The sequence below is a fragment of the Barbus barbus genome (assembly GCF_936440315.1).
Source record: "Barbus barbus genome assembly, chromosome: 45".
Classification (NCBI taxonomy): Eukaryota; Metazoa; Chordata; class Actinopteri; order Cypriniformes; family Cyprinidae; genus Barbus; species Barbus barbus.
In genome coordinates this window covers 21,218,930-21,244,685 of record NC_136723.1, presented here as the reverse complement: position 1 = coordinate 21,244,685, position 25,756 = coordinate 21,218,930, and the positions used below count along the sequence as shown (strand labels likewise).

Here is a 25,756-nt window from a genome sequence, read left to right as displayed (position 1 = left end):
GAGACCAGTGGACGGACACACACACACACACACAGGAAAGTCTCTCAGGAAAGGTGACCCTCAGATCACAGCTGAAATATGACATTTGAAAATAAAAGATGCGATTAGTATTAGTGTCACAGAGGTAAACAAACAGCTCAGCAGATGTGTGTTTCTCCTCATGCTGTCTGTAGTAACTCAAAAGACAAAACTCAGACTGTGTTAGTGCATTTGCTGATGTATTATTTATTAATAAATATCCTTTGTGCAGAGCAGGATATTAATAATCAATAATATAAGAACTGCAGTTAACACTCATGTGCTGAGAATATGAGTGTATACATACAGTACATACAGTATATATAATTTCTGTCATGTCAAATCGGAATAATCTAATTTTTTATTGTTTTTGAAACAAGCTCAGAGAGGCAGCATTTATTTACAGCAAAACAGAAAACGTAAAATATGATTTTTTTTCTAAATATGATGCAGGAACTGTTTTCAACATTGATAATAATAAGAAATGTTTCTTGAGCAGCAAATCAGAATATTAGCACATTAGAATGTGACTGGATTAATGATGCTGAAAATTCAGTTTTGATCACAACAATAAATTATATTTTACAATATATTCGCATAGAAAGCAGCTATTTTGAAAAATATTTCACAATGCTTCTGATTGATTTTACAGTATTTTTGATCAAATAAATGGAGCCTTGGTCAGCATAAGAGACTTCTTTCAAAAACATAAAAAACAAACTTACTCCAAAGTTTTGACCAGCAGTGTATGTATATACTGTATGTATATATATCTATCTATATACATAGTATTAACAACAGACTTAAATGTGCAACATGTCATTTTTTCACCCGTAAAGAAATAAAGAGCTCTTTTTAAATACAATCCGAATAAATGTTGTTCACTTACCTGAGATGAAGAATCGGTGTCAGTGGTCTAGAAAAACCTGCTTTATTTGTGTACACCAGATGATCCATCAAATGATCAGATGAATATTACTCACTGTAACTCAGTAAACCACCTGCTTCCTTCTGGCTATGTAATAAATTAATCAATCAATAAGACCTGTGATGAACTGAAAAGTTGCAATTGAATGATGCCGCAAAGTCTTCACAAACAGACAGCTGGTACAACATCAACAAACACATCTTCACAGATGTGAGGTGTAAATAAAATTCATTCTTGTGTTTGTTCTCAACGGCTTTGGCTGTCAGTTACCTATTTTTGTTGTTGTTGTTTGCTACAGAAGCAGCTGAAATTACTCAAATATCACTTCTGAGTGAAACCCACAGCAGAAAACTTCTCTTAATGATGTCTGCAAAATCATCTGTGACTTAAAAATGAGTGAATCTTACAAAATCCACTGTATTTCACCACCAAATCAAGAGAAAAACATGATCATATTTTGCTTAATAGAAAATGCCTATTTTTCATCCTGTGTTTTGGGGTGAAATCAGTAGAAATCTTGTGAGATTCTCATGCTGAAGTTGACTTTGAGATTTTTTTTTCAGTCATATCACAGCAGTCACTTAGTCATAATCAGTGTTTTTCTCCATTAGTGTCACTCAGCCTCTGTCACTTCTTTCAAATCACATCAAAGGCATAAGCATTTCAGAAAAGAAAACTCCAGCTGCGTCCAGAATGAGTCAGAAAGAGTGTGGGAACGTTTCAGTGTTGTGTTTTTCACACACGGCTGACAGAGACGCTATATTTCACGTATGATCCTGTGGATAGCATGCTGCTGTAGTATTTGACAACATGATTTAGCATCACGACAGAGACAACACACAAAAAACATTCTTGAAGGAAAAGTTCACCCAAAAATGAACATTTGATGAAATTTTACTCACCCTCAGGTCATCCAAAATGAGTTTGTTTCTTCATTAAATTTGGAAAAATGTATATTTCCATCACTTGATCACCAATGGATCCTCTGCAGTGAATGGGTGCCGTCAGAATGAGAGGCAAACATTTCTTACAAACATGCAGATATTGTCTTCTTAAGATGTTAACTGATGGATTGGAGTCGTGTGGATTACTTGTGATGTTTTTATCAGCTGTTTGGACTCTCATTCTGACGGCACCCATTCACTGCAGAGGATCCATTGCTGAGCAAGTGATGCAATGCTACATTTCTCCAAATCTGATGAAGACACAAACTCATCTAGATCTTGGATGGCCTGAGGGTGAGTAAAATTTCAGCAAATGTACATTTTTGGGTGAACTATCACTTTAAATATCTATGAAATCAAAATGCACTTTTCTAATGCTGTTCTGTCCTAATTTTTTATGTTTTACTTGTAAAATGGAATGGAAAAGTGTAAATAAATGGTAATACATTTCATGTTATTAAGAGACAAAAAAGACCAGAGACACAAATTGTCCACAATAAACAACTGTCATAGAATGTATTTTTTGTTCCAAGTGGCAAATCACTGAGAAAAGCACGGGCAAAGGGTGATAAATACGGAGCGTACAGCCTTTCAATCTGAAGTCTTTTGCACGAACGCATGTATTCACAACAACATTGCATTCGCCGACTCACACATTTATTTCGATTTAGTTATACAATGATCGGTTCTTTAACTCCGTTAAACGTAATACTGAGCACTGAATCGTTCAAAGGCAAAAGGAGAGGGTGACGTTACAAAGTTTCATTTCAAAAGAATATTTACAACCAATGAATGTCATTATACACACCTTAGAAACCGTACTATTGTGCCAAATCTCTGGACAATAACTGTTTTATGTACAAAAAGGGCAAAAACGTCGCTCCTCTTCAGCAGTCCAAGTCTCTCGGTCGGTTTCCCATAATGCACCGTGAATGTTAATGTCCCTAGACTCGACAAGGCATTTCAGTCTGTCGGTTTAACTGGATTAGTCCGATACGAGGTGAGAGAGCGTCATATGAAATATTCTTTTTGGTTATCACTGATAATGCTCTGTGAGTTCGGATCCGTGTTAAAGGGCATTTCGGGACTGTCGTCTGTTTTTCCCGCTTTGGGCTCTTGGGTCCGAAACGTTTCTTTCCGTCGGTACAGGAATCGTGCCATCACAGCCAGCACGGCCAGACTCACAAATATCACGACGGCAATGACACCTGAAAAACAGCACAGCGACACGCAAAATGGTGAGGAGACTCTGGACAGCAGATCTAGATGCTGTGACTTGAAAAAAAAAGAAGAAAAAAACTTTATATGTATTAGAAAAAAACCTAATATGTATCATATTATAATATGCATTAATTTAAGAAAAATATATATAACTTGTAGTGCTGTCAAATGATTAATAGCAATTAATTGCATCTAAAATAATAGTTGTTTTTTATATAATATATGACTGTGTACATTTATTATGTATATATAAATACAAACACATGCATGTATACATTTAAGACAAATATGCTATGTTTATATATTAAATATATTTATATATAATATAAAATATAATAACATACATATATAAATGTATATACATATATTTTCAAAATATACACTGTATGTGTGTGTATTTATATATACATAATATATGTATGTGTACTGTGTTTATTTATTATTTAAACAAACTTTTATTTTGGATATGATTAATCGCGATTAATCGTTTGACAGCACTAATAACTTGTAATGGAAATATAAGGAATTCATTATCTGTAGATATGATTATAATTCAACATTGGATGTAAGCACTGTAAAAAAAAAAAGGGAAAAAATTGGGGGTTATTAAAATAAATAATAGAGAATAAATAGAAATTAATATAATTAATTTGAATACAAATATATACATGTAAATAGAAATATATAACACATTTAATGAATATGCATTAATGAAATTAATAAACAAATAATAATTTGTGATAAAAACAGAAGGAATTCCGTATTTATTGTTCTTGATGATAATTCACATTTGATGGAAATTAATGTAAATAAAATCAATTTAAATATATTTATATGCAAATATATTTATAAATATTTTAAATATTAAGATGATTTAATATTCATATAAATTAATATTAATACCAAAACTAATATGTGTAAAACTGTATATATTATAAATTAATATAAATGAACACAATTACAAAATTAATATACAAATAGGTGCAATTTGTAATTAAAATTGAATAAATTTTAGATAGTTTATGGTGATAATTCAAAATTAGTTTTAGCCACTGCAAAAAAATAAATGCAATTAATAATGTCTAATTAATATAATAAAAAATTATTTTAAATGAATATGAATATGGTAAAAAATAGGGAAAAATATTACAAATAGTACAAATTAATATAAATGTAATTATAAAAATATACATAAATTTTCATGAAAACTGAAAGAATTCCATATCTTTGGTGTACAGTGATAATTCAACTTTGGATAAATCCTGCCAAAAAAAATAAATAAATAAAAATAAAATAAAATCTTGAACTTAATGTGGTTTAATTGAATGGAATAAAATAGTATAAATGGTATAAAGCATTTAAGAGTAATCAACTAAATTGGTCATTTATTGGCGGGTGACTTTGTGGCTTTTAGTGCCACAAAATGTCTTAAAGTTCAGCTGCCGGCCAGTCAGAGGCGTTTCTGAAGGGTGAATCCAGACCTCACGCAGATATAATGCCCCAATTGATTGTAATTTAGATGCCATTAGTGACATTTTTTAAAGCTTTTAAATACAGACTATCAATAAGGGCCAGAAAGTTGGCAAAAAACCTGGCGACTGGCGCTGTGATGGTCTCGTTACGCCATCAGTCGTGTTGTGAATGCTGCTTCGTCTCTATTCTACTCGCTGTCAGAGCCAAACGCCTCTAAAATGTTTCTCTCCATTGTGGGCGGTTAAGCATGGCACATTTAATTATAAGGGGTAAAAGAAATGTCTAATTGAAGCGCCAAAATAAATCTCAACTCAATTTAATGCCACATTACGGTGGTTGTGAAAAGGACAAAGTGTGTTCGGGATTGTAGCAGAAGCCCCTTAATCAGCAAATCATTTCTTTAAATGTTTAATTAGTTTTGGGGGCCTTTGCTAATTTCATTCTATTTACCGATAGCTTCGCAGGACTCTTTATATTCGGTCAATGTGAACGCAGCCATTAATCAGTCATTACTGAGGACCGCTGCCGGGTTGGAGGTTTTCTGATTAGTTTTATGGAGTCTTTTAAATGCACACGGAGACTGAAGATCACTTTGCATGACAAATCATCCGACGTCTGTCATTTAAGAGCAAGTTTTAGCTCACAAAATGTCAATTCTGTCAATATTTACTCAGACTCATGTCTTTCTTCCCGTTGAATGCAAAAGGAGGTGTTTAGCACAATTTTGATGCTGCTCTTTTCCATAGAATGACAGTAAACAGGGGCATAGACTTTCAAAAAGCAACATACATTGAAATAAATTTGTTGTGGAAACAATTTTCACTCAGATATTGTAAATTTATATGTATGTATAGTACATTTCACAAATAATGACAAAGAACACATTAAATCAAACATGAAAATTTGAAGAAAAACCAAAATAATATTTTCTTTTAAAACTCCAGTCATTATGTTTTTACAACTTAATTATGAATTATTACAATTACTATACATTATTTTTTAAAGTGTATGACCTTAAAAGACTTATGGACTACACTGTAAAAAATTATTTTAATTTTGACCGTAAAAGACAGTAAAAATTGTAAAAAATCTGTAAACTGGTTAACAGTCGGTTTCATTACAATATATTTGATGGACGTCATTTTAACATTAATTTTGACATTTTTCCATGTTATTTTAGTTTTTCCCTTTAAAGGGTTATTCCACCCCAAAATGAAAATTTTGTCATTAATCACTTACCCCCATGTCATTCCAAACCCATAAAAGCTTTGTTCGTCTTCGGAACACTTTTAAGATATTTTGGGTGAAAACCGGGAGGCTTGTGACTGTCCCATAGACTGCCAAGTAATTAACACTGTCAAGGCCCAGAAAAGTATGAAAGACATCGTCAAAATAGTCCATCTGCCTTCAGTGGTTCAACCGTAGCTACGAGAATACGGATACGCTGTTTTCGTTCAAATCAAAGCATAGAGAGCATATCCGTGTGGCGCGGCTGACACAGAACAGCGTAAGCTATTTGCGTCCAGCGGACATTCTCCAAAATGGCACTACGCTGACGCAGAGGAGACGAATTGTTGAATAAAGTCGTTATTTTTGTTTTCTTTGCGTACAAAAAGTATTCTCGTAGCTTCAGAACATTACGGTTAAACCACTGATGGCAGATGGACTATTTTGACGATGTCTTTCATACTTTTCTGGGCCTTGACAGTGGTATTTACTTGGCAGTCAATTGAACAGTCACAAACCAAAATATCTTAAATTATGCTCCGAAGACGAACGAAGCTTTTACGGGTTTGGAACGACATGTGATTAATGAATTTGTTTTTTCATTTTTGGGTGGAGTAACCATTTAAGTAATTGTTTTTTATCATTTATACAGGTACATCTAAAAAAATTTGAATATCGTGAAAAATTAATTTTTTTTGTAACATTTCAAAAAGTGAAACTTTCATATATATTTTACATTCATAACATGTAAAGTAAGATATTTCAAAAGTTTTTTTGTTTTAATTTTGATGATTAGAGCTTACAGCTCATGAAAGTCAAAATCCAGTATCTCAAAATATTAGAATATTTATATTTGAGTTTCAATTAATGACCATCCCTACAGTATAAATTCAGAGTATCTCTTGTTCTTTGAAACCACAATAATGGGGAAGACTGCAGACTTGGTAATGGTCCAGAAGACGAACATTGACGCCCTCCACAAAGAGGGTAAGTCACAGAGGATCATTACTGAAAGGGGTGGCTGTTCACAGAGTGCTGTATCAAAGCATATTAAATGTAAAGTTGACTGGAAGGAAGAAATTGTGTAGGAAAAGGTGCACAAGCAACAGGGATGACCGCAAGCTTGAGAATACTGTCAAGCAAAGCCGATTCAGACACTTGGGAGAGTTTCACAAGGAGTGGACTGAAGCTGGAGTCAGTGCATCAAGTGTCACCATGCTCAGACGTCTTCAAGAAAAGGGCTACCAAGCCACTTCTGAAACAGAAACAAGGTCAGAAGCATCTTACCTGGGCTGTGGAGAAAAAGAACTGGACTGTTGCTCAGTGGTCCAAAGTCCTCTTTTCAGATGAAAGTAAATTTTGCATTTCATTTGGAAATCAATGTCTGGAGTCTGGAGGAAGAGTGGAGAGGCACAGAACCCAGGCTGCTTGAAGTCCAGTGTGAAGTTCCCACAGTCAGTGATGATTTGGGCTGCCGTGACGTCTGCTGGTGTTGGTCCACTGTGTTTTATCAAGTCCAGAGTCAATGCAGCCATCTACCAGGAGATTTTGGAGCACTTTATGCTTCCATCTGCTGACAAGCTTTATGGAGATGCTGATTTGCTTTTCCAGCAGGACTTTAGCACCTGCCCACACTGCCAAAACCACTTCCAAGTGGTTAGCTGACCATGATATTACTGTGCTTGATTGGCCAGCCAACATGCCTGACCTGAACCCCATATGGAATCTATGGGATATTTTCAAGAGAAAGATGAGAAACAGTCGATCCAACAATACAGATGAGCTGAAGGCTCAATAGTGCCTCAGCAGAGCCGCAGGCTGATCGCTTCCATGCCATTCCTCACTGATGCTGGATTGTGTGCTAAAGGAGCCCCGACCAAGTATTGAGTGCATAAATGAACATACTTTAAAGAACTTGAACTTTTCTGTTTGGCAAATCCTTTTTTTGATTGATCTTAGGAAATATTCTAATATTTTGAGATACTGGATTTTGACTTTCATGAGCTGCAAGCTCTTATCATCTAAATTAAAACAAAAAAACTTTTGAAATGTCTTACTTTACATGTAATGAATCTAAAATATATATGAAAGTTTCACTTTTTGAAATAAGTACAAAAAAATGCAGTTTTTCCCGATATTCTAATTTTTTGAGATGTGCCTGTATACATAAGGGTTTTATGTTACACCTTAGGTTGTTAATATAATGTTTATTGCATTATTTTAGTGTTGTATGTGTTACCATGAGAGTATTTTGTATTTGTGTGTCTTTACAACTTGTTTTTATGGAAGCTGTCAGTGCATTATAAAGGTTTTAATCTCTCAGTAGGTTCGTATTTTGACATTATATCAACATGAAATATTTTTTCCAGTAAATTTAAGTTCCACTTTCTAAAACTTGAAATGCTAAAATGAAATTTTTTACTGTAAATTTCACAATGTTTTTCACTTTTATGTTGCATTTTTGGAGCTCAACAGAGTGAAAAAGGGGGTAAACATCTCCTTTTGTCTTCCACAAAGTACATAAAGTCAAAAAGTTTCGGAATGAGTAAATTATTATTTGGGAGAATTGTTCATTTAAGGAATTCTTAGAGCAAGACAAAGTAAATATGAGCTGGAAGCAGAAAATAATAATGAATGAAATGAGAAAAGATGAGAAATTGAATATTTCTGTAATGCACTACAACATCCATTTACCTCCGATCAAAGCCGAGTCGCTGTTGATAGCATTGACTATGGGCTCACCCGTACCTACTGTACCCACATGATCTACAGCAGAGAAGAGAGATGGACAGACAGACAGATCATCAGCAGGACTGAAGCACTCATCGCTCGCAGGTCGCGGCTCATTGAATACGCCACAGCCGCTCGATGAAGGAGCGCTGCGACACAAACGCAGAGGCAATCCAGAAATGATTATGCAAATGAAGGTCTTTCTCACACAGATTAATACAGTGATCAGCCATTACCATCATTATTGCTCTAATTTAATTAGCACTGCGGATGGATTCAGTGAGCCGGCGACCAAAGTTTGCTGAAATTGACTTTGAGGAGGAATCTGGCTAGAAAACTCAACAAACTAAAGAGAAGTTTGGAAAACAAAGTCTGAAGAAGATACAGATGCCAATAAATGTTTTCATTAAAGCACTAGATAACTTACTTTAACTACTTAAGAACTGTTGCTCCCCTTATGCAAAGAAAATATATTTCCTTATAAAAAAATCAATAAAATACATTTAATACAGAATAGTATATTATAATAATTTGAATAATTTACATAAAGACAGACAGACAGACAGACAGACAGATAGACAGATAGACAGATAGATAGATAGATAGATAGATAGATAGATAGATAGATAGATAGATAGATAGATAGATAGATAGATAAGTAGATAGATCAGATTTATGTTAACCCATGCATTAACAAGAAACAATTTTTTTCAAAAAAGTGATGCAGTTTTTGGCTTCTTTACAATATATATTTTTAATATGTATCAATTTATAGCCATGGTTCAGAAAAATAATTTTAATTCAAAGGGAAAACAAGATAATGTTTTTGTCCTTTAGCAGATATTTCTTCTCATTTTAAGAAAAAAACAACAACCCTCACTTAATTTTTTATTTTTTATTTTTTTTATGTTTAGATATTTGTACTGGAAAACAAGACAAAAATACTAAGAATTTTTTTATTTTTTTTGCAGTGACAAATTACTAATCTAAAAGCTAATATCTCATATTCACGATCATTTAGGAGTCTGCTCATATATACGTATGTGCAAAGTTATGAATTTCAGTCACTTAAATGAGTGTTTGCATCAAAGCTTAAATCAGAGTTTGCTTGCGTTTATGTAATTATAATAATAATAATAATAATTCGTTACATTTATATAGCGCTTTTCTGGGTACTCAAAGCGCTTTACATAGAAGGGGGGGAATCTCCTCAACCACCACCAATGTGCAGCATCCACCTGGATAATACGACGGCAGCCATATTGCGCCAGAACGCCCACCACACACCAGCTTATTGGTGGAGAGGAGACAGAGTGATGAAGCCAATTAGTGTAGGGGGATGATTAGGAGGCCATGATGGTCAGAGGCCAGGGATTTGGCCAGGATGCCGGGGTTACACCCCTACTCTTTTTCGAAGGACATCCTGGGATTTTTAACGACCACAGAGAGTCAGGACCTCGGTTTAACGTCTCATCCGAAGGACGGGACAAGGAATGTACTTGTTAAACTATTTGATATTTATTCTAAATTCACTAAATCCATTGGCTAAGGCTCTTGATAGATTTAGGTTCTGATACAAGGATTATCAATTGATTAAAAAACCTGAAATAATGTGAACTGAGAGCTTCAACAAAAGCATATACCATCGATTAACAACCTGGTAGCTCACAATACATCTGTCTTTAAATGTTTATGAGTTATTGGTAAAAATCAGTTCACCTGTGAAGAAAGGGAAAGGGATTTTTAATTCACGAACCGACTGTTTGTTGCACTTTATAACTAAACCAGTGAAGGAAGTGGGCATCAGTTTTGATGGCGCTACCTGTAAGAGAATGCGTGGTCTCAGCGGCGTAGGGGTTTGTCGCTAAAGATGAGCCACAGCTGGATTCGCTCAGCGGTCCAGTGATGATGACAGGACTGGTGTCTGGATACAGCAGAGCCGCCTTCAGCGGAGAGATGGAGTTAAACTGGACCACAGACAAACATCCGGTGAAGCCCAGAGCATTCAGACGTGCGATCTCTGGATCCACTTCACCTGACTCTGCAAACGAAGAAGAGGTGCATTTGAGTTCTCCAATTTATCTCATTTGTTTCTCCTGGATAGCAATTAAATGGAGATCTAATGGAAATGTTCAAGTTGAAAAGATCTCAATATCTCAAACTGGCCTCAGATTTACCAAAATAGAATAATCTGCAATAAATCATAGATCTCCAAATTATCTCAATGGTTTGTCCTGGATAGCAATTAAATGGAGATCTAATAGAAATGTTTGGCTGAGTTTCCTGCCTCTTAGATGTTTCTCCTAAGAAAAAACCTAAGAAAAATTTTTCAGAAGAGATCTCAAACTGGGTTTAGATTTACCATGTTACTATAATCTGCAATATATAGCCACAGATCTCAAAAATAAGTTTAAATCAAGTTGTTTCTCCAGGATATCAATTAAATGTAGATCTAATGTAAATGTTTGATTAACACTCCTGCTTCTGAAATGTTTCTTCTGAGAAAAAGACTCCAATGATCTCACATATGTCTCAGTTTCAGATGAGATGTCAATATCTCCAGCTGAACTAAGATTTACCAAGATCACAAAGTCTGCAATATTAAGTCATAGATCAGAAGATTTTCTTAATGCTCTCTCCAGGATGGCAATTAAAAGGCAATCTAATGGATCTTTGAAGTATCCTGCCTATCAGATCTTTCTTCTGAGAACCCCCCCCCTCAATCTCAAGTGTGTTTCCTCTTGAGTTTCAGTAGAGACCTCAATAGCTGTTTCCATCCAAAATTGCACATTTAACTTATGCACAAAACTGGAATATTGTATAAAACATTTGCGAATAAAGCACCGTTTCCATTCAACAGGTCAAAGAGAAGAAAATCATCACTCCACTTAAACATTTAGCCCAACTGTTGGTAGAAAACAACCCAATCACTGGGTTTGTCCATATTTTACCCAGCACTTTTATTATACATTTTTTAGAGTGTATAATAAAACTTGCACCTCAGAGCGAGCAGACGAAACACAATAAATGCGATCATTCGGCTGGTTAGTCCAGTTATGCCATCCCATCATGCAAAGTCACATTACTTTTTTGATGTTCATGGAGGAATTTATTCGGTAGATGCGTTTCCATCTTCTATTATTTGCATTAACTCTTTTTTATACAAGTCAAAAACCACCTCAAGTGAGCGTCAAAGCTTTTTGTGAATTAAGGGATTTTTTTTTTCATTTGTCACTTGTTTCTGATGCGATACTTCAAAATGCGCATAAAAACAGGGTGATGGAAACATAACTACAGTCTAAAACTAGCCTAAGATTTCTGCAAATACTATAATTTGCAATATAAAATCTCAATGGTTTTTCCAGGATAGCAATTAAATGGAGATCTAATGTTAATGTTTGGTTAAGTTTCCTGCTTCTCAGAAGTTTCTCCTGAGAAAAAGACTCCAATGATCGCACACATCTCCTCTAGAGTTTCAGAAGAGATCTGCAATCAAAAGTCAGAGATTCTCCCAAGAACAAATTATATAAGCCTCTTCCACATTTATTTTATAGACTGTGTGCCAACAATTCACTGATTTCTTCTAAGAAACTTCAGGAGACACGTCTGAAACAAGCTTAAATGACACACGAGAACTGTTGAGCAATATTAATATTCTTCACAGCATGTTGCCTCACACTCTCTGTAACGAGAAGCAAGTCTCACTTCAAAAGTAAATGGACAGTGGTGACTGAACACAAAACCATGCGCTCCAGCTTTTGTACCAAACATCTCGAGCGAAAACCGCATGCTGCATTCCATTCCACAGCAACGGCAGTGAACTGAACACATCAAGCCTGATGAAAGTGCTTTTATTCAGACACGGAGCCGAAGGCGGCTCAATGGCCCATGGGAAGAGAAAAAAACATGATGTAGTTGAGAAATTACATGTGCATGAACACTTTTGAATTCAACATTAAGTTTTTAGGATGATCCACTCCATGCCTTTTGATGTCTGATTGATAGTTTAGACACTTGTCAAGTCAAAGCTCTTTTATGTACAAAGGTCCCCCTTCAGCTCGAGCTTCACGTGTCTTTCTGCTTTCAAATCCATACCGATTTTTATCAAGTAAAAATCAGAACATCTGTAGTAATATTTCCAGATGAACACTTACTGGACTGAAGCAGCTCAGCTTTACTTGATTCTCCGATTTTTTAGAAAAATCGGTGCGTCTCAAATCTGATCATCAGGATCTTTTGAGGAACGTTGGTTTCCAGAAGCTTTATTTTCACTGTTTCTCAGTGGAGGAATGATCTTCCCAAACCTCCAAAACATCTCACATCTTCGGAGGAGCGATTATTTCTTCATCTCTCAAACATTTTTGGATTGCATTTCATTATATGTTTGGATCATTTCAATCTCATTTTACTAAGACAAGAGTGATGACTGATATTTAGATACTTTTATGTAAGTATCTGCTGTACTGTTATAAAGAGCTCATTGATTTACATTACAAGCATCAGAATTTAATCTCTTTTTGTCCATATAAATATCAGCATCTGCACCATGGGCCTCTGAATAAAACTGAGCTCTTTTTTACTCCATATTCTCACTATATCAGATTAAATGAGCCATAAAAATGGAATTTTTTAAAGATTGTTCAATAAACTGTTTCATTAAAAAAAAAGGTTTTAGACTATTTTTTCATGTGTTAAGCTTTATAAGGTTACAGTGAAAAAAGAATATGAATTGTCTCAGTATTTGCTGTGTCTCTATTTTGACATGCGCCTGATGATCTTGTTCTCCAGCTTGATTTCCATCATTTCAGCTCTGAACTGGTCTAATATTAATCTTCAGGAGCTCTGCAGGTTTCACATTTGATTTAGTATTCATTACAAGTCGATTTTCTGGCCGTGATCGATAGTGTTTGCTAGAAATGGCACACAGCCCGCTGTCAGTGACACACTATCTGAAGAGTTACAGCAAATGCGTTTCATGTCACATGTTCATATGAAAGGTCGTATGGACGCAAACGCAGCCCCATGAGAATGTTTCCCTCCATAAAACACAGCCGTCCTCGACCTGTATATGACATTACAATGACAATGAACCAACCTAATTTGGCTCATGAGGATCTCTGGGTAACTAGAAATGACTGCTGGGGGAGATAGAGTTATAAAAACAGAGCTCACTGATCATATACAATCATGAAAAGCTTCTCACATTCTTACTATCTGTAAACCCTGCCAGTAAATCTTACCAAAAGATAATTCACAAAAGTCAAAGTAAATATATTCGTGAAAAAAAATAAAAAATTAGGACCATAGTGATTTTTTTGCCATGCAGTTCATATATGTATGTATGGTAATGTACATGGTAATGTACATGACAATGTTAATGTATAATATGCTAATAGATTCCCTGCTGCTGCGGCAGAGCAGGTACCAAGACTTGCTACTGCCAATACATCCACGACATGCTGCTGTGAGCATGTAAGAAATACTGCTGCTGCAAATATAACGTACATGAAATAACCCCCTATAGCATACACAAATCACCTCGTAGACGATCTATACAGGTGGAGCTGGGGAAGGTGGAGGATTTCTGAAGCAAGCTGCGAACTGCGCTGCGACTGCTACAGCAAAACAAAGCCAGGCATTTGAATATTGAGCAGTGAGCTCATTGGCTACTGATACAGAAGAAAACCAATCAGCTGTGCCATGAGATAATGATGTCATTGGGTCAGATTTAGTTAAGTGAAGTGCCATACTTCCAAGTATGGTGACCCATACTCGGAATTCGTGCTCTGCATTTAACCCATCCAACGTGCACACACACAGCAGTGAACACACACCGTGAACACACACCCGGAGCAGTTGGGGATTCAGCGGCCTTGCCACACACTGCGGCGGCCGGGGAGCAGTTGGGGATTCGGTGCCTTGCTCAAGGGCACCTCAGTCGTGGTATTGAGGGTGGAGAGAGCGCTGGACATTCACTCCCCCCACCTACAATCCCTGCCGGCCCGAGACTCGAACCCGCAACCTTTGGGTTACGAGTCCGACTCTCTAACCATTAGGCCACGACTTCCCCCAGACCTATGAACTGCGCTATCTAGAGTTTCATGCCAGTACTCTGTATTTCACACAGACACACACACACACACACACGCAAAATATTTTGCATTGAAATAATAACAATTTAGCTGCAAATTATGCTTAATTGTAATGAAAAAAGTCACAATGCAAAAATAAGCAAAAACATTCTAATAATAGACTTTTTAAATTCAAAATATCTCCATGAGATTCACCCTGCAAGCTTTGTATTTTCAAACTTCTGCTGTATTATTTATTAACAATGTTTTATTCATCTATTCAGGTTTTATGACTATAAAGCTGCTGTGGGTACTATTTATAGACATAAAAAAAATAAAACTGACCCATTTGCTGTCCCCCCAGACGACAATAATAACATGTAAAGTCAATATTAGTCTTATCTGAAGTAAATAGGACAAACTGTACTCTGTTCACTCAGATTGAAGAGTTCGCCTGACTGCACAAACAAGCTCCTGATGCTTCTGCTTCCTCCAGACATCTAAAATAAATACAATAATGGCCATTTAACTGACCATCTGCATGTCATTGAGGTCAGAACCCGACTGTGATTCAGAGACATTTCCTCCTTAATGCAAAAACACTTGAGGTTCAAAATAGATTAGAACTGGTTGTCAACTGAGCACGGTTTTTGCTCATTTATTATGAAAAAAGTAAGCTTAAATTTGTGAAATTTTGCTTCAAAAATCATCGCCATATGAGCAGTCAATTAAATTAATTAGTTTTGAATAGTTTCAAAATTAGAAGTTCAAATTCAAATATTAAAGCTGAGCATAAACAGAAAATATATATCGAAATCCAAGCAATCACAGTTTTTCCGTGGAAATCTGCAGCTGACTGTTTACAGTGATTTTACTCACCGGTCACTTTTCCCAAGACAATCGATTTGATGGCGTTGAATTCAGTGTCCGATGTTAGATTGAAATATTCCTTTGCATGCTGATCGACCTACAAAAAATGCAAGACGACATTTAACATTTCATGAAAGAGGACAGAAAAAGCTTGGCAGCATCATGTTTGTTCATAGCAAGGACATATTCATCTGCAAGTGTTTTAATTAAAACTTATATTCAAATCAATTTTAAAACACGTCACTGCTTGCTGTCAGACTGCAGCCGCTCTTTGGTTCAACACCTGAGGAAGCGTTTCGGTCCTGCCATGTGTTTGCATTCAAAATGTGCTTATTGCAGAGGTTCAGACTAATTGGTTTGGTTATCGACAGAGCGGCTGTCCGCTGTGATCAGCTGATCGACCATTATTGTCATGCATCAGACCGATTGATATTTCACCTGGACACTCAATATCAAATTCTGATAAAAAAATCTGGATTTCAAATTCATCAATATATGCATGGCTTGACAAGGGTGTTCCGTTTAATATTTTGATGCATGGTGTAGCCTTTCAGAAGGGGTTTAAAGGAATATTCCAGGAAATGATCAATTTATTTATAGACTTATTTCTTTGCTACAGCCTTTAAGGCAAGACACTACAGGTTAACAGGGTACAATTTTAATAATAGACATCACCATACTTTCCCCAGGTGATTAATCACAGTACATTAAGACAATTATTTTGTATTCAGTATTATGTTTTCTGAAATGTTAAATATGCAAATGACGCATTATCTAAATAAATATGCACTAATTTGAATAAATCTGAGCACTAGATAAAGTCAAAATTCTTGTTTAATTTTGTTGATATATTAGAGTTCAAGGTTTTTAATCAAGCCATAAATCAGAAAATAGTCAAAAGTCAGAAAAAAACACCTTTCACCATGTTTTAAGATAATAAAAAAGTAATAAAAATAAGTGTGAATGATATACTGTATGAACAAACCCCTCAGTAAAAACCTTCAGAATATAGATATGAATAAAACTGTAAACATTGGTGCATGTAAGTACTACTGAAGTGGAGAAACAAACTCGTTTTGAGAAAATATCCCTTAAAGATATATTGCAATTGAAATCTACAGACACAAATAGATCAAGTGCTATTAAACAAACACTTAAATGTGAATTTTTACACTAGTCTGAAGCAGGGTTATTATAGTTAAATTGAAAACTAAAACCATAAAAAAATACTAAAATAAAATATGATTACAGAAATAGAACAAAATATAATAAACATAAACTTGTTTAATTTCAGTAAGTTGCCAAAGCAACATTTAACTTGACATACTAAAATAAATAATTCAAATATATATTATATATTAGCTGTAAAAATTTGTTACAGATAATATATATATATATATATATATATATATATATATATATATATATTACCAAATACAATTCATTATATACAATATAAAATATAATTTGTAAAATGTATATACACATTTAAAAACAACAAAACTAATAAAATTACGAAAAAACAACTAAATTGCTAAAACAATCACTTAAATTAACTAATTAAAATTAAATAAATACAAATAATTCAAAATATTAAGACAAATGGTAATACTTTACAATAAAGTTTCATTTGTTAACATTAGTTAACTATATTAGTTCAAATGAACAATACATATATAGCATTTATTAAACAGTTAAAGTTCAACATTTACTAATACATTAATAAGATCAAATGTTGTATCTTTTAACATTAGTTAATGCACTGCCAACTAACATGAAGATGAACATTTTTATTAACTAACTTTAGGAAATATTAATAATTGCTGTAAAAATGTATTGTTCATTGTAACGTCATGCAGTAACTAATGTTAACAAATGAGACCTTACTGTAAAGTGTTACCACAAAAACTATAACAGTATCTCAATGGTACTGGTCTGAAAACGAACTGAAAACGGATGCTTCTGCTTGTAGTATCTTACCGTAAATGTTTTAAATTTGCAGTGCTGCCAATATGAGTCAGTGGGTTTTAGCAAAACATTTCCCATGGAAATCAACATCATGTCAGAGATGCTGTATGTAGAGAATGGGCAGAATGTTCCTTTAACCCTTCTTAAGCACCCCCCATTTTGTGTGCATTTAACAACGCCCTGCTTTAATGCAGAACGAGAGGCATCCCAGTACCTGAATACTGAGCGTGTCCGCCAGTCTCTGGACGCTCACGCGGTGCAGCTGCCCGTTGGCCAGATTCCTGCCGCTGGCTCGGAAAACCTCTGCGTCTCTGTTGTGCTGGAGTTTGTACTTGACGTCCAAATGTCCTTTAGAACAAAGAGCATTGGATTTCTCAACAGGCTTTTATACCGTAAAAAGTCACCGTTTAACCGCAGTAAACATCAACATGCGACAGAAGCCAATGTGTTTCACAACTACAAAGCTTCATCTTAAGAGGATTAAAACTTTATCTATAAAACAAAACAAGATGCGGAAATCAATTTAAAAAACTAATTTTTGCGTGCACACATATCACCTCCGGTGAACTTCATCATTCTTTACAAACTACTTTTTAACATGTTGTCAAGTACACATAAGTGCGTTTTGCACGTGACAAACATAGCGTGATGCTATGTGGCTGCTGGCATATTTGTTTCTGCACTAATGGATCAGTTGGCTTTTGCTTGCAATTTTCAGGTGAACTGTCCTGTTAATTAATGCATATGGACACTGAGAAATAAATAAAAATCACATGCAACAGGAACAGGAAGCTGTCAGAGCGGCCGGCGGGGTTCTGGAGGCTGTTCTGGACTTTCTGCACTAGCAGGTATTAACTCCACACACTGTCTGCCGCTTCCTTTCTGTGCATACCCAGTGTGTCGTGATGAGCCAGATCCACAGATTCCTACTGAATTCTGCTGCTGCGGCAGCGCGGGAAGCCACAATAATTGGCCCTAACAGCATGCTAAATAAAATCTAAGTAAAACAAGACTATATTGAGTAACTTACTTTCATGTGTGGTAATTAAAACAATATTTATTAAAACAAAACCTACACAGTGTCTGTATATGAACATCCATTCCAAAAAGCTCAACAAGTATCCATGCATTACGCTGTGTTCTAATGATTTATTTTGTATAATACACACACACACACACTTTTTTAACTTTTTGTTTTTGAGCTACTATATATGATTTAGATTATTACAGTTCTATTTCAACAATTTTTGAAACAAGAGCAGTTGGGGGTTCGGTGCCTTGCTCAAGGGTCTCATCTCAGTCGTGGTATTGAGGGTGGAGAGCGCTGGATATTCACTCCCCCAATCCCTGCCGGACCTGAGACTCGAACCCATGACCTTCAGGTTAAAAGTCCGACTCTCTATCATTAGGCCACGACTGCCCCATTGCATGATTCATTAAAAGAATTGGCTCATAAGAGTCAACTTATCATGCTGTAAAGATGTTCTGCAAAGATGTAATAGAAAGATGTCTTGTATTTTTACTCTTTGTATTATTTTGTGGCTAAAAAAATTATTTTACAAAGGCACTTTATTTAGGACAGTGATTCAGATCAATCTTCATGAGTCTTTTTGCAAGACTGATTAAAATAACTGTCTCAAAAGATTCTTTTAATCGCCCTACACTGTATGATTTGTGTAAAAGAGCAATAGAAAGAGATCTTGTTTATTGCATTATTTCATGACACGCAACTTGACTAAAATATCATTTCCCTTGCTGTGGCAGGTTTACAGCGCAGGAAACCGTGAGAAGACGTGACTCTGATGTCAGGCTGGTGTTTTGGATGAAGGTCGAGCAACTTTTTAAATTACGAGAGCTTCTGAGAAAATTTAACTCAGAGAATAGGGCATGCAGAGCTTGAATCGGCTTTTCTGGCGCGTGAGATCACAGACGCATGTTTACACGCGCTCATGAATGCGTGGCAGTCTCATGAGGGAATATATCCCTGCCGGCACACGACAGGCCATTTCTTTCACGGCTTTACCTGTCTCTTGCCAGACTTCAGACAATATAAGAAGTAATTTAGTGCGGCTGGTGTGTTCAGAGATTCCCCAGACTCAAGCTAATCCATGTGAATGTGCTTAGAGAGGAGGATCAGAGCATTTCAGACCGTTTCTGTTGAGCAGGATGGCAAGGAACTCTCTGTAGTATGAGCTGACGTAAAGCAGCAGCGCCGGCGCTTGGCTCGTCCTGAAGCTCAGCGAAACGTTCTCTCCTCTAAAAGTTAAATCTGAGTAGATGGAGGACGACTGAGCGCTGACGTTCCTGTTCAGCTCGTAAGGCTCTTTGAACGTATACGTGACTGATGTTCCAGGTTTGAAGAAGGCAGAAACGTCTGAAAGAGAGATTAAACACAATGGGATTAGGATAATGGATATGCATAACTATCATGGTGATGTAAAATCATTGTGTCATACTGACTTGCAGGTAGGGATGGGCAATATGGACAAAAATATTATCAAAAAAAGATTCTGCATCATTTTATATAAACATTTACTATTAATAAGGGAATAAAAACATTTTACATGTTTGTTAGACCACAAAATAAGATAATGGATCCATGAAATCCATGAAATACATGAAATACAATTGTGTTTAAATGATTTAATATAATTTATCATCCAAAAATGGTGCCTAATGAAGTGAATACATAAAACTTTAACAATTTAATCAATCTTTTAAAATGCAATCAAATGATAATAGAGCAATAAACAGAGCAATATAACAATTTACAACAAATTTTTTTATAATGCACAATATTTTTTTGTGTCAAAATAAAGTACTATAGAATAGTATAGTAAGATATTTCTGTCATAATTTCTTCAAGTTAAACCAAGACTTTTGGGTGTTAGTACATTTCATGATTTACAGCAGTTTTTAGCAAATTAAATTGTAAAATGCTCATGAAGTGCAGATCTGGAAAAGTATTAAAAGTCATTTTTGTCAAATAAATTAAAATAAAATTTGATGAAAAATGTAAATTTAAAAAGTGAAAATCATAACTGTTTATTTGAAAACTAATTGAAATAAGTTGATATATAAAATATAGTAAATATATAAAAAAGTAATAAAATGACTAAAGCACATAAAATTACAAAAATTTAAATTAAAACAAAAACTAAAATATAAAAAAAATATATATATATATAAAAAAATACGGTAATAGTATATAATACTAAACATGAAAATAAAATACATTTGTTAGCAAAATTTCTATATATATATATATATATATATATATATATATATATATATATATATTTATTTATTTTTTTGAGTAAAATATCAATGTGAATATTTGAGTTTGTGTATTTTACCTTAGATATAAACAAATTAAATGCTTTTAAAGTGCAAATGAGAGATGTAGTTTATTATCATTTTTCTAGATAGATAGATAGATAGACAGATAGATAGATATTTTAAGGGCAAAAAACAAACAAACAAACAAAACAACAACAACAACAAGGAACCACATTTTCCAAGGAACCAAACTAACTAAAACTATTAAAATTTTGGGTAATTGAAATTAAATCTTAAAAATCTTTAAAAATCTAAATATTAAATGAACTTAAAATAACAAACAAACATTTGGAATGTTGCTTCTGAAACTAAATTAAACGAATAAGTTTAAATAAATGAAAACATATTAAAGTAAAATAATATATACAATGTGTTTTTTAAGAGTAAAACATTTGTGTGAAGACCTTTTAGTTTAAGTATATTTCACAAAGCATTTATCAAATAAAATAGTGAAACGCTCATGAAGCGCAGCTGTGGAGATGAAGCTATTATTGTCATTATCGATACTGTAAATGTATTTATTTTCATGAATACTTGTATAAATGCACTGTCCAGCCCTATTTTTAGGGTGACCCTGCTGAGCTTCAGTACCTCTATGGCAGAAGGTGCCGGTGAAGGGCGAGAGGCTGCAGTCGCAGGTGAAGCCGCTGTGATTCTCCACGCAGCTGCCGTGATTCTGGCACAGGCCGCCGTAGCTGCTGCAGTGTCCGGGACATCCGGGCGTCACTCCGGGTGTGATCTCCGCCCGCTCCTCCAGATCCAGAGTCTTCCCATTCAGCTTCAGCGAGCGAATGCAGCCCAGGAAGCCCTTCTGTCTGGACGCCGTTCCTCCTGAAGACGCAAGCACAGTTTACTCTAAAAACACACAGCTGTCCAGACTCAGAGAAAAGCACAAAAGCCATTAAATGACAGCAAAGACGGCTTTTATCGCGCAGACAGCGTAACCTTCTCGCATGCTGTCAAGGGTTTGAGTCGTGGCGAGCGGTTTTGCTCTGTGAACCCGAGCCGTTCGTTCAAAACAAACGATCGCTGACCCTTTTTCCTCCTGTAATGTGCTGAATCTGTCAGTCTTTCACAGCGGTTTTGTCCTTTAGATGGTAACTGCTTTGGGAAGAATACTGTGTTTTTTGCATTCTGTTTCTGCAGATGACGAGCTATAAATACAGAAATAATGCGCTCTGCATATAGTACTGTTAATTCGTTTGAGTGAACACCTCGCTGTGCCAGCTGTGCCATATAATCATCTGTGAAATCTTCAACCGAAAGTTGGAAATGCTGTTAAAACTGTTAAAAGTTTTGACATGCAAGTGATGAAACAGGTAAAACGTGCTATCAACCCTACAGGAAACAGATGACTATTATGTCTCTTTAATTTCTGATTTTTCGCTTGGACACAAATCAGAGCAAACAGAAAGTTTTGTTTAAGTGTCCTTCTTAAGTATTTATATGAGATTTTAATGTCTCAAATGATTAAAATAATAAAAAATAATTACTCTAAATACTCTAATAAAGTAAAAAAAAAAATACTATAATACACTTACAATTTGTGATTGTAATTGTGGTTATTTAATATGCAAAAAAAACCTTAATGATCATAATATATATATATATATACATAAAATTAATAATAGAAAACTAAAACTATTAAATTAATTAAAATAACATCAAAATGCAAAATGCAATTAATTAATTAATTAAAGAAAATCTTAATGCTCCTAAAACAGGCCGAAAATATATATTAATAAATTAAAATAGAATAATGCTGTTATTGTTAATAAAACTAAAACTATTAAATTCATTAAATAATAACAAACTGCAAACAAATATATATATAAAAAATAAACAACATGAAAAAAAAATGCAATAATAATAAAAACATGCAAAATATATATTAATAAATTAAAATAGAACAATGTTGTTATTGTTAATTAAAGAAAAAGACAAATTTAAACTAAAACTATTAAATTCTTAAAAAAAAAATTATATATATATATATATATATATATATATATATATATATATATATATATATATATATATATATATATATATATATATATATATATATATATATCTTAGTGGCCCTAAAATATGCAAAAACTAAAACAGTTAAACTAAAACTATTAAAATAGGGCAAAAAATATATACATAACTTAGAATAGAACAGTGCTGATACTGTTAATTAAAACTAGAACTATTAAAGTCATTAAAATAATATCAAAATGCAAATTGTCAACTTAAAACTATTAAAAAAATCTATAATTCTACATTAGTTTTATAGCTCTATATTGTACTGGATGACATCTACTGACGCATATGTGTTTATTTGTATTTGTCCTAAAGAACTGTTGAAGAAGCATCTGTGATGAGCGTGATGTTTGAGGTGAATCATAACCGAGATCTTCATGAAGTCTCTGAAAGAGCCACCTGTGAGCTTCCTTCGAGTCTGCAGCAGCCTATCAAAGCTGATAACTTGATAAAAATGTATTTCTTTCTCATGTTATGACATGGAAAAAATATCTGCAATACTGAAAGCCTCTCCTGGAGTCGAATGACTGATCTATTTTACCCAGAAAACCTCAGACCTGCATTATAAACGGGCTGAAATAGAGTTCTTTTTGAACAGTCATGGGAACCTCCAATCCAATTGCTGCAGATGGAGCTCTAAAGATTGAACTATAATGACACTACTTTGCCAACACTTACTGGAAAACTTCAATTAATTTGCGCTGAATTCCTCCAACACACAGACACCTTTCAGATTTGGCAGCTGCTCAGTCAAGGTCAACAGATCTTCTGCTTCACAGAAAGCATTCGCATTGAGAGTCATGGCATCACAACCTGTTTCAGCCCTTCAGATACACACCAGCATGCTTTACAGGACTGAATCTCATGAAACCTGCTCACAATTCATCTCATATTTCACCCCCCATAACCAAAAGATAATAAAATAAACAACATTTTGCATTATTTTTTTTAAAACTTATTTTAAACATTATTTTCAGGACTTGTACTTACAAATTTCCCATATTATGAGTTATGATGCATCTGGATGTTATACATTTGCAATAATGTTCATTATTTTTAATTATTCTTAATACTGTATTTTAAAAAATCAACATAAAGGCAATATAACAAATGCAGTGATGTATGAGTAACTTTATTAAATACTACTACTATTACTACTACTAATAATAATGTGGTTAATTGTCATTAAAATAATATCAAAATGCAAACACTTTACAGTTTTTAAATATGTAAAGACAAAATAATATTATATATATTATATATATATATATAAATAATATTATATAGTTATATATATATATAACTATATAACAGTAGTTTTATTTTTAACTAAAAGTAAAACTAATTTGGTTATTGAAATAAAGCTGAAATTAAATATAAATATTAGATCAAAAGCCAACCTAAAAAAAAGAAAAATATATATATTTTTTATTTAACTGAAATAAGTTAAAGTACTAACATTACTAAAAGTACAGCTGAAATAAAAATAAATTAAATAAATATTAAAAACACAAACACTAATAAAATTGACAAAAGTACTGAAGATTTAAAAATAAAAGTAAATTCAAAATACTGCTAAATACTATTATAGTACATAAATAATACTAAAATAACACTGCAATGGAAATATTTATTAAAAATGATAAAAATATAAAATATTTGTAAGCAAAATTTCCCCTTTTATCATAACATATTAATAAATACTATAATAGTACAATAGATTTAACAAAAAAAGTTGCTGTTTTTTAAATATGAAAAAAAAAATTATAATAGTATATAAATAATACTACAATAAAACTAAATTAGAAATAAAAAGTATAAAAAAGGAAAAAATGATAAAAATATAGAATATCTGAAAGCAAAAATTCCTTTTTTAGTATTTCGTAAATTTTTTATTGTGTAAAATATTTTTAAGCAAAATGTGCTATTTGACTATTTGATTTTGAAATGATCTATGAGTTGCACTTGTTCTTCGTGAGATTCACACAAAAGGGACAAATAATGTCCATCCAAAGCATGATTTCAGCGCTGTGACTTCTGAGCCGCACACAGGATGAAAAGACATCATTTATCTGTTAATTGTTCTCCTACCTACAAACAGCTGGCTGTTGAGCTGCAGATGAATATGTCCGTCAGCGGGGGCTTTCTGAACGGCGCCGGGATGATGGTCCACATACAGCGAGGCTTCCTTCACGTTCCTCTCGGCTCTCACGTGATGCCAGCGCTCGTCATTCAGAGCCGCCGGCGTCTCCACCTTCACCTCCAGAGGCCCGTTCCCCACGTCAAACGAGAAGAGCACCTGAGTCGGGGCTGGAAACACAACACATCTGATGGATGTTCAGACTGATATCTGGCTGATGGTTAATAAGACGCAACTGTTGAAGAGAAATGAGACATGAGACGCGTTCCAGTGAAATCTGTTGTGTGGCAGATGATGCTTGATACTTTGAGAAAACGCCAGGAGAACGTCTAAAACAACTACTAATGATGATGAAATGAATGAGAAAACAGCTGACAGATCCATTCAGCTGCTCTAAATGGGAGAAAAGCATCATGCTGATGAACAGCATCATCTACAGAGCTAAAAACCCGCAGGAGAGAGAAAACTCTCCCCAGATATCTTTAAGATCTTAACAGCTTCTCTGAGTAACCAGATGTTTCTCCTGAAGAAAATATGAACTCATCGAATCCTTCATCAAATGATCTGAGCTACTTCCATATTCAATTCATTCATTCAGAAGATCACAGACTGTTTTTGGGAGTTCTTTTTATTAAGCAGCCTTTATTGGCCACCGTTTCTGACCAAACTCTTCCAGCTCAGATCTCAGACGCCACTGTTTATTCTCGTCCATGGCTTTGAGAGGAACTTCCTGTGAGTTCACGTCCTACACGAGCGACTCCGTCAGCATATAATGAGAGGTTAATTGAGCTCTTCCAGC

General features: G+C 34.4%; 1 protein-coding gene across 1 annotated transcript in view; it reads right to left on the bottom strand.

Moving 5' to 3' along the window:
• Positions 1–2,379: 2,379 nt before the first annotated feature.
• Positions 2,380–25,756, bottom strand: part of LOC306864225 (contactin-associated protein-like 4) — a gene marked incomplete at its 5' end in the record, with an annotated part of 138,117 nt that continues 114,740 nt past the window's right edge. The window contains 8 exons of the mRNA XM_079408071.1: positions 2,380–3,098; positions 8,506–8,577; positions 10,364–10,582; positions 15,492–15,579; positions 17,665–17,798; positions 19,600–19,824; positions 21,381–21,620; positions 24,909–25,127. Coding sequence (XP_079264197.1) covers positions 2,902–3,098; positions 8,506–8,577; positions 10,364–10,582; positions 15,492–15,579; positions 17,665–17,798; positions 19,600–19,824; positions 21,381–21,620; positions 24,909–25,127 — 1,394 coding nt within the window. The 3' untranslated portion in view covers positions 2,380–2,901. The remainder of the gene's footprint in view (positions 3,099–8,505; positions 8,578–10,363; positions 10,583–15,491; positions 15,580–17,664; positions 17,799–19,599; positions 19,825–21,380; positions 21,621–24,908; positions 25,128–25,756) is intronic.